The 10406-nt window shown below is 43.8% G+C and overlaps 1 protein-coding gene across 1 annotated transcript in view; it reads left to right on the plus strand.

Moving 5' to 3' along the window:
- Positions 1 to 4: 4 nt before the first annotated feature.
- MIS18BP1 (MIS18 binding protein 1) overlaps positions 5 to 10406 on the plus strand; it is a gene marked incomplete at its 5' end in the record, with an annotated part of 17008 nt that continues 6606 nt past the window's right edge. Inside the window, 9 exons of the mRNA XM_010185983.1 lie at positions 5 to 473; positions 3269 to 3394; positions 3605 to 4113; positions 5201 to 5277; positions 6127 to 6257; positions 7242 to 7332; positions 7624 to 7787; positions 8474 to 8640; positions 9225 to 9333. Of these exons, the coding sequence (XP_010184285.1) occupies positions 5 to 473; positions 3269 to 3394; positions 3605 to 4113; positions 5201 to 5277; positions 6127 to 6257; positions 7242 to 7332; positions 7624 to 7787; positions 8474 to 8640; positions 9225 to 9333 (1843 nt within the window). The remainder of the gene's footprint in view (positions 474 to 3268; positions 3395 to 3604; positions 4114 to 5200; positions 5278 to 6126; positions 6258 to 7241; positions 7333 to 7623; positions 7788 to 8473; positions 8641 to 9224; positions 9334 to 10406) is intronic.

The raw sequence follows: 10406 nt of genomic DNA on the forward strand, positions 1-10406 counted from the left end.
GCTCAGGTCGGTGCCCCTCAGCAACATCCCCGCGGGCACGCTGACCCCCCTGAAGGAGCTCCTGAGATGCCAGGGCACCTCCAAGGTCGCTGTGGAACCGGTGGGCTGCGGGACGAGCTGCGCCGGAAGGTCGGCGGCCGGCCCTGTCCTCCAGCCCACGCTGCTGGTGGGCAGTGCGGGAGACGAGGAGCTGTCGGATGTCAGCGACATCGAGGCCGACCCCGGCCCCGAGCGGTGGCTGCAGCGCCGGGCTTGCGAGCCCCCCGCCCAGGAGTCTCCGGCCAAAATCTTCCAGCGGATGAAGGTCAGGGCCCTGCGGCAGCAGCAGGACCCCGGGCCGCCCGCGGGAAGGGCGCCGCAGAGGAGCGGGAACCGCGACGTGATCCTAACTCCCACCGCCCAGCCGGTGGGGCGGCCCGGCAGGGCAGAGGAACCGCCCGAGCAGCCTATTGCCCTCACCCAGCCAGGAGCAGGTAGGTTCAGTTCCCCCTCCGGGAGATCTGCCTCCTGTCTAACCTCTAGCTCGGGGTGGCTTCCTTAGTGCTCCCCTCCCGCTCTTTCAGCGTCTGGAAAAAGGAGCCAATGCATGTTCGTAGGTGTGAAAAAATGTTGGTACCAGTACTGGGTGTCCCCCCTCCCAAAAATAGTTTGGACAGAGAGGTTTTCTTGATACTGAAATATGTTTGTGCCATAGTTGATGTCTCTTCCCGTTTATTTACCTCAAAGGAATCCCTCCCATGATATTTTCTCCCTTTTTTACTCAGTCTGGCTTTAACTGCTCCCTCTGCGCTGTTTGGGAATGAGATTTGCCCTTTGTAACATCTTGAAAAACAGAGAATTACACTTGATAAGTTTAAAAAATCAGCACAAGTACTTCAAGTAATCTCCGCGATCAATACCAAAAGGAGAAAGATTGGTGGAAGAACTGTTTGGGGTTCGAAGTGCTTCTGGGGCATTTCCCTGGGCAGCCTGGTCTGATGGCTGTTCCAGTGCATCTCCTGTTTCTGCCCAGTTGGTGCAATATGAACTGGAAGCACTGTGCCCCCCTCCTGTAAAGTTGCTGCAGGCAAGTAGGAGTGGCCTTCATCTGGATCATGGGGATCTGGAAAGGGAACAGTGTGATGGTTTAGGGCTGGGCTGGCCACTAAATCCTGGACGGATGCTCTCTATTAACCCCTCTCCCCTCCCCAGAAGGGAGGAGAAAAGAGAATAAGGGAGAGAGACTTTACGGGTTGGAAAATAAACTAACAGATTTAATGAAACAATAATACTAATACTATAGAGTAATATTGTAAGTAGGAAAATAATGAAATATATACAGATATGTACAAATATATATACAAATCCAATATAAAATCCTCCCCCCACTCTCCCTCAATGACGATTATGTCACCCGAGCCTCTGAGGAGCAGGGCACTGGAAAAGTCTGAGTCTGGACTCGGCAGCAGGTGGGAGCAGGATGCAGGAACACACGAGTCAGATCAGAGGCAGATGAACCAGCAGGGTCTGCTCGGACTGTGACCATGAACAGCGGTCAAGATGGAAGGGCTCCAAGATGGAAGGGTCAAGACCCTCGTGGTCCCTCAGCTTTATACCAAGTATGATGTATGTGGGATGGAATACCTCGTTGGTCAGTTTTGGATCTGCTCTCCCCTGTAGGTGCAGACACAGCACCCATGGTGAGACAGTGGCCTTGATATTATCACACTGGAAAAAAACATGCTGCTAGTTTCAGCAAGTTCAGCCACTTAGAAGAGACTGAGCTGAAAAGTGAAATCACTTAATAGAAAATTAGTTCTATTTAGCTCAAACCAGGACACAGAGATGTTTTAGAGAGGATGGTGTCCTGCAAAGGTGCCCTGTTATTCTCATGGCATGATCTCCCACAGCAGGTTACCCACTGAAACGTTGGCTGGTTTTTCAGAAGGGTTATGCTTCATGGCTACGTGTGTTCCTGTTTGAAGTACTGTGCTGAAGGACAGGACACCCACCAGAGTGACCTGGACAGGCTTGAAAATTGGGCCCATGGGAGCCTCATGAGGTTCAGCAAGGCCAAGTACAAGGTCCTGCACATGGGTTAGTGTCAGTACAGGCTGGGGGTGAAGGGATTGAGGGCAGCCCTGAGGTGAAGGGCTTCTGGGTACTGGTGGATGAAAAGCTGGATGTGTGCTGGCAATGAGTGCTTGCAGCCCAGAAAGCCAACATGTCCTGGGCTGCGTCCCCAGCAGCGTGGCCAGGAAGGTGAGGTAGAGGGGGGATTCTGTCACTCCACTGTGCTCTGGTGAGGCCCCCCCTGCAGTGCTGTGTCCAGCTATGGGGGCCTCAGCAGAAGAAGGACATGGAGCTGTTGGAGGGTGTCTAGAGGGCTGGAGCAGCTCTGCTATGAGGACAGGCTGGGAGAGTTGGGGTTGTTCAGCCTGGAGAAGAGAAGGCAGCGGGGAGACCTTAGAGCACCTTCCAGGACCTGAAGGGACCACAGGAAAGCTGAGAAGGGACTTTTTACAAGGGATGGAGAGATGGGATGAGGGGGAATGGCTTTAAACTGGAAGGGAGGAGATTCAGACTAGATATAAGGAAGAAATTCTTTACTGTGAGGGTGGTGAAACACTGGCACAGGTTGCGCAGAGAAGTGGAACATCCTTATCCCTGGAAACATTCAAGGTCAGGTTGGACGGGGCTCTGAGCAGCCTGATCGGGTTGAAGATGTACCTGCCCATGGCAGGGGGGTTGGATTAGATCACCTTTAAAGGTCCCTTCTGACCCAAGCTATTCTATGCTTTTTTGTTAAAAAATGAAGTTTCTAAAGTTTTCTTTCCCTTTTAACAACAGATTTCCAAAAGGTATATATTTGCTCTTGAATTATCACACCAATTGTAAATGATTTTGGGCCTAATATCAAAAGGGAGGGGTAGTATTGGTGCTACTTGTTAGACCTTACTATGATAAAACTCACCCCATCTGTGGGCACCTCCAGGCTCCTGTGATTCCCGGGGGCTGGGTTACACCCAGCTGTACACACACACACACACACACACACATACACACACACACACTCTGAAGGGTTTCTCAGGTGCTGCTGAGGCAAGGTAACAACTAACCCCTGAGGAGAAGGGAAGGGTTGTATTGCCTATCCAACTTGGGAAAGAAAAGTAAGCTTATTGTTGTATAGTAGAGCTTAGTATCGTATGAATTATGTACTTTTCTTCCTCCCCATTAAAATATTTTTCTTCCCCAGATTCAAAGATTTTTTGGTGTTGTTATTTTCCAGGCATACATTGTGCTCAGGTTCCTGAGAACCCAACCAAGAACGCACTCGATGTGTACCCTTTCGTACTGGAATCCCCGCAGAAGTTCTTTTTGCGTGTGAAGTCGAAATTGCAGCAGCAGCAAAAAGGTGCTTGATATTGCTCTTAAAAACACCTGCAAAGCTTCCTTGACTTCAAAAGTTAACATTAGCAACTGAAACAGGCAGTGCTTTCACAATTGTAGTGCTAATCAATACAACCCCCTCTTACAAAAAATGAAGCTAACTTTATGAATGTATTTTTATTAGTTCTCAGATATTACTAATTTCTTTGTTATTCCTTTTTTTTTTAATGAGCAGATCCAACACTTTTAAACCCAATTATGCAGAATGTTCCTCCATCCACAACTACAGAAAAGCCATCAGTCAAACCTGCTTTTGCTCAGCAGCTCAGGAATGCTCCTGCAGACTTTGTGGCCTCTAATAGCAATGATCAGGACGATTTCCTTGTGGAATTGATGGATGCTGATGATGAAATGTCTCAAAATACAGTGATGAGTTCTGTGAATGTAATCTCTGCCCCCTTTCAAAATGAGGATTGGTTAGAAGAAAGGTGGGGAAATGGAGAAGCAAAACATAATGAACTTTATCAAGACAGAAGGGAACCACAGCCAAGCAATAAGCAAACTGCTCACCAAGTGGAAAAGGTCCTGAAGGCTGATTCCCAAAAGGCCTCACAGTGCTTCTGTAGTATTATGCTCTCTACTCCCAAAGTCCACATTCCCAGGATACAAAAGCTGAAAGAAGGCTGTAATGTCCCGGTGGATAAAGCTCATCCAGAGCAAGCTGCTGGCAAAGCAGACAAAGAGGTGGGAGAACTTTATACTTCAGGTTAACTGATGTGTTCCCGTGGGCTGCTTATAGCTGGGATGTATTTATTTTTTTCCTTGTCAGAAGTAATGAGCACTCAGAAGAGATTCAACTATTATTGTATTAGATTGTACTGGTACATGCTTTCCCGTCAAAAGGATTTCTTTTTTCCAGACTCCCAGATGACAATGTTCTGAGGTTGTTTTTTTGTGGGGAGGGAGTTTGTTGTTGGTTTTTTGTAGAAAAGAAGTTTAGTGTTCATAAACCATGGTTTGATAAAAATTACATCTATGATGAGCTCTGATTTAGATAAGGAACAGATTTAGATAGATCTGTTAATGTCAAAGATCTGGAGCTGCGTAGAAGATGCTGAAAGTGATGTTGTTGGACACTGCAGCTCTGAGCATCGTGCAGGTGCTGGCTGTGCATGCCAGGTCCGTTTCCTCAGTTGGGGTTAAATCATTGTAAAGATCTTCAGTGAAGTCAAGGCTGATGGTCAAAAGGCAAACATCATTAAAGAAAAGATCTGGAGTTTATTGGCTGAAGTTTTGAGGAGAAACAGTAGTAGTTTCAGATGTTAAAAAATCATTTTCAGATGTTTTTAAAACAAAGTCTCATGTTTCACACAGTTCCAAACTGCAACTCTGGTGCAAGTGGCTCGCTGGCTGATGAATGTAAAATGAAGGTACTGCAGCTGTGTGTGTGTCAGCAGTTTGCAATAGCAGATATAGCCATTTTAATACAGCCAAAATTTTAGCAATAATGTAGCTAATAAATACAATTTTATTTTTTCATTGATAACTTCTGAACATTAATGGGGGACAGATGACAAAGTGTAAGAGGTGAGGCATAATGTTGGTATTTTTTGTGAGGAGCTTTTTGGATTTGTCTTGGCCTCCACAAATTGACTCCAGCTTGATTGTACTTCAACAGTTGTGTGTAATGGCTGTTTTCAGTTTTTCTGGTCTGGAGGATGGTGCCTAAGTATCTTCTCAAGTTATACAGGAGTTAATGTCTGTTTTGTTAGTGCCTTGGTGTTATTGCATAGCTTTGTCTAATCTAAAATTTTATTCTTTTTTGTAGCAGAAGAGTGTCTGCCTATCCAGTTGGAGAATTAAAGTGATGGACGGTAACACTGCAATATATGTTGAAGGAAAACGGAAGTAAGCAAGTTTTCTGATTGAAAAGCTATGTAAATCCTGTTGGTGGGGCATTGGTTTCACAGCTGTGTGGAACAGCTGATCCTCTTGCTGAGTGTCCCTCAATGCCAGCAATGTATCTTCTTTTCCTTTGTACTGGGTGTATCTGATAGGTGGTGCTCACCCCGTGTGCTTGGTTTGCTGCATAGACCCTGCTGTTAACAGTTTGTGACAAGTTACACAGTTGAATACTTTCACTCTTGTTTGGGTTTCAGTCCTTAATACTGTTCAGTAGTTTGGTCTGTTGGTTACTGTTGTAAAAGTATATTTTAAAAAACTCAAAACCAAAAAAAACCCAGCACCCTATGTAGATTTTCTGCTTTAATGCTTGGGTCCAACTTTATTTCTCATGGAGAAGTCCCTTAGTTTCTTAAAAACTCCAATTTTTCCACATATTAGGGTCCTTGTTCAGTTGTTCCCTTTAAATAGGAAGGTCAGAATAAATATAATAATCCTGGGGAAAATACGCAATTGACCTGTCTAATGGTACTTTTGTAACTTGTGTAATGCTATCAGTGCAATGATGAGCTGGACGGAGCCCCTCAGTCCATTTGCTCCTGCAGGTGCTGCTCTGTAACTGGTGTCAACTGCAGTGGTTGACAAGTTCATTTTTCCTCCTGCCCAAGTATTGGACAAGGCCAGAACAGTTTCTCTTCCAAACTAAGAAAATAAAACCTAGCACATTCTCCAATGTCTGTATTGCTCATAAAATATGTAATGCTGCCAGTCTCATATGGAATATCAATATTCTAGTTCTAAAGTTTTATGAAAGCAGTGGTTTATTTCTTTTCGTTGCTATCTGTCTTTTCTTAGCGATATGAAAGACCTGTTTTGGCATAGCAATGCAATTATGGAACGCATAGCGCACAACAAAGTTAAAACATCCTCTGGCACAATCTACCTGCTACAGGGAAATATAGATTCAGTTTCGATGAGGAAAGAAGGTAAGAAGATGATTTTTAATGAGACATTACAAACCAAGAAGGGCTTCAGATTTACCATCGAACTGCTGCTGAAGCAAAGGTTTTGTCCCAAGCTGCTAATTGGGCTTGGTGGGTATTTGGAAAGCAACTCTAGCATGGCATTTCCAACTGCTATCTAACGGGATGGTGGCAGCGTTTTTGGGGTGCTGCTGTTAACATAGCTTTCAGAGCATGAAGTTTGCTAATGGGTACGTTATTTTAAATAAACTCTTTTTTTGCTAAGATTGCCTTTATGTAACTTTGGTCAATGTTTTGGCATTTAAATAGTGCTAAGACATTTAAACAGGGATTGTTTATACACTACTGGAATTACTCTGGTGTTTGCATTCTGTCTGTGACTTTCTGTGACTTACTGTTCAGCAATTAACAAGTAGCTGTGCAATGCTGCAGGAAACTTCTGTTTGGAAACAGACTAGTTATGGTGTCAGTGCTTTGTAATTTGGCAAACTGACCCATCTTTAGGGTCTAAGAGGTATTATGTTACACCAAATCCAGCAAAATTTCTGTACTCTTCTTTGTGCTCTTGCTCAAAGCAAAAAGAAGTTATCCTGATAATATGAAAACGATAAAATAAATTTACCCTGATACAGGAAGTTCCAAACAGCTTAGACCTAACCAGAGTCCAAAAACCTCTGGTTCTTCAGGGGACTCCTGGCACTGCGGACAAGCCAGGTGCCAGAAAGGTGAATGGAGAACTCTTGTGCTCTTGCTTCCCAGGAAGCTCAGATGCGATCTCCAGACACTGACATCTGCAGTTAATGGCCCCTTAGTTGACGTTTTTGTGAATGCTCTTCCCCTCAACTGGGGAAACCCCTCTGTAGTGTTCAAATGTATAGGCAACCTCTGAGGTTCTTACAAAACCACGATCACACTGGATATTATTTGTACCCTTTCTGAGCAAAAGTATTGCTCAGCTATTGATAACGCTGCTTTTGTTTCAATCAGGATTCCCCTACCGCTTCATCAAAAGGTTTATGTATGGGTTTTCCAAAAAGTGGAAGGAATATGTAGAGGAATTTCTTGAGGAAAGAAGAAGGTAATTTCTTTGGAGATTCTGTTTCATTGCACTGTTCTTTTAAGTATTTATTGAGATTTTGCTTTTTAAGAATACTACACTAGAGGAGCATGTAAGATTGTAGATGTGTGCGTAAACACAAGTGAAGGATGTCACTGCAATGGTGGCTCACAGGGGATGCGTGAGCGCAGCTGCACTGTGCTGTTGGGCTCTTGCCCAGGTGCGGAGAAGACTTCAAGCTTGCTTAAGTTAATGTGTTAAAGGACGGCTGCTTCAGATGTTTATTTCTTGTCTTAAACTCCAAACCATTAGGAAAGAACAAAACCAAAATACTGGTGAGTCTGAAAATGAAGAGAGTGACTCGGTGGTGGGTACGGATGTGGCAAAAAATGCAGAAGACTCAGCAAGAAATGTAAAGAAACCCAAAACCAGAAACACCACCTATGAGGTGTTACCGAGGAATGATGAAAACACATGTGAGTATTGAGTAATCCTTGGCCTTGGAAAAATGGTGGGGTTTTCTGAGAGCTGCTTTCCCCAGCAGAAGATCCTGAGTTTCCAGCTGGTTTGTATCCTGTTGTGGGAAAAGTTGGCTTTGTTTCCAAAGGAAATGGATGTAAAGCCATAAGGAACAGATGCGCCTGTGTTTGCTTTGCTTGGTAACACAACCCTTGCCTTGGTGTGGGCACCAGAAGCTTTTGGGCTTAGCTGGGACTTTTTTAGTATCTTGTCACAGGGCTTTGGCCAAACTTCACTGTACTCTTGCTTATGCTGTAATAGGACTTTCTTGCTAACACTGTAAAAGCTGGTTTCTTTTTTTCTCATTACAGTTAGGATTTGTTTCTTTATCATTCTACTGCCCTATGTGGCTTTTACAGTATTTATAACCTTCTAAACAAAGCGAAAATAAAAAGTGCACAACAGTAAGTTTTACAGTTTGTGAAGGTTATTACGAATTCCATGATGTTGAGGTATGCTTATTTCTAACCCGAATGCCTTTAAAGGAACAACATAACATTGTGGCAAGGTTTATATTTTCCATGTGATCAGTGCAAATGAGCTGGTTTAAATACAACACTGCTCCTGTGCTTGTGAAGGCTGCAGAGCTGAATTTTCAATACAATATTTGGGACAAAACCGTATTTCTTGTTTTTTCTTGTAGATACAACACCAAAGCGCAGCTCCATTGTGAAAGACTCGGACAAAGTTTACACTCGCAGCGGACGTCTTGTTAAACCACCATTAAATTTCTGGTGTGGGCAACGCGAGTTAGTTGATCAGAAACTAAATGTTACTATAGAAGAAGGTGGAATAGATTATCTGAGCATGGTAAGAGTCTTCTGCGTGTTACTGAAAGGTATCTTAAATATCATGAATAAACCTGGCTAGGTGTCTAAGAGTCCAGTTCTTACAAGTATCTGAAGAGGCAGAAAATCTTATACATTATAAAAGCATTTTAAAACAAACAGACGATCTATATGATCAGATAATTGTTGTCTGTAAATTGGAGATAATTGGGAATTGTATCTAGACAACTAAGTGGGTTTTTTTGGAAGAGAAATCTGTCAAACAGGAATTTACACACAGTTTAGGTTGCAGAGGTTCCAAAGTAAAACACTTTCTGTGACACTAAGTCCCTGCCACAGCGTGTGACCACATGGGGATGTCAGGTCTTAACATTTTACCTTGTGTTTTACAATATTTAAATTTAAAGGGAGCCTGATTAAGGTGCTTTGGTTGCATGCATTTGTATAAACACCTGTACATGAAGTAGCATTTAGCAGATACTGGTCAATGTAGGTGACTTCTGAATCTACCCATCCTGTAAATATTTGGCTTTTTCAGAGCTGGCGTCAGTAGGCTTGATATGTAATCTCTTGTAGAAGTTTTGATTAGATTGTTTTGTTTTGAAGATGTTCAGTAGTGAAAAAAAACCAAAAAAGACCAGATCTGTCTCTAAGAAGAATACAAGAAAGGAAGCAACGGAGACAACAGAAGAAACACCAGAAAGCCGAAGTAAAGGTAATTTTTTTTTCTTTCTTTGAAGTTTTTGACTAGAATCAGTTAGGTTATGAGTTTGGTGCTGGAGCAGTATGATGATGTCCTGTTAATGCTAAGAAATTATTTAAATCTTTTAATCATCGAATTGTTGCCTCTCTGAAGAGTTTTCAGAGCAGCATCACAGAATCACAGAATATCAGAAGTTGAAAGGGACCTCGAAAGCTCATCCAGTCCAACCCCCCTGCCAGAGCAGGATCACCAGACCAGGTTACACAGGAAGGCATCCAGGCGGGTTTTGAATGTCTGCAGAGAAGGAGACTCCACAACCTCTCTGGGCAGCCTGGTCCAGTGTTCTGTAACCCTCACAGTAAAAAAGTTTTTCCTCACGTGCGCATGAAACCTCCTATGCTCCAGCTTGCACCCATTGCCCCTTGTCCTGTCATTGGACATCAGAGAGAAGAGCCTGGCTCCTTCCTCCTGACACTCGCCCTTTACAAATTTATAAACATTAATGAGGTCTCCCCTCAGTCTCCTCTGCTCCAAGCTAAAGAGACCCAGCTCCCTCAGCCGCTCCTCATAAGGGAGATGGGCCACTCCCTCAATCATCCTTGTGGCCCTGCACTGGACTCTTCAAGCAATTCCCTGTCCTTCTTGAACTGAGGGGCCCAGAACCCCTGGTTCTACAGCTCTGAATATCAACATTTGTCAGTCACTTCTTTCTCTATGCAATGGGAAGGTGCAGATTTCTTTCTGGAAGTTAAAATGAAAAGCTGATGATTTTTCTGGAGTTTCTGCTCCTGTGCTTTGGATCTCTCCACACAGCAAAACCATAGAACCCTGAGAACAATGTAAATATAGAGCAGGAGTTTCTCTTTTAAAGCAACATAATGTTTCCTGCAGAAAAGCTCTTGGTAGCACAAGTAAAGCTGTTGGGACATTTGTGTACTTGGCCTATTAGTGTAGTATTAGGCCTTCACTTAATCATTCTGAAATGCACACATGGGAAAGGGGTAGTGATCTCAGGCAGCTTCACTAGGTACTGGTTTTACTCAGCCGTGTTTGGTAAAGTTGTGGCCATCCCCTGACAGCAGGAA

The sequence above is a fragment of the Mesitornis unicolor genome, unplaced genomic scaffold, assembly GCF_000695765.1.
Source record: "Mesitornis unicolor isolate BGI_N332 unplaced genomic scaffold, ASM69576v1 scaffold19416, whole genome shotgun sequence".
Lineage (NCBI taxonomy): Eukaryota > Metazoa > Chordata > Aves > Mesitornithiformes > Mesitornithidae > Mesitornis > Mesitornis unicolor.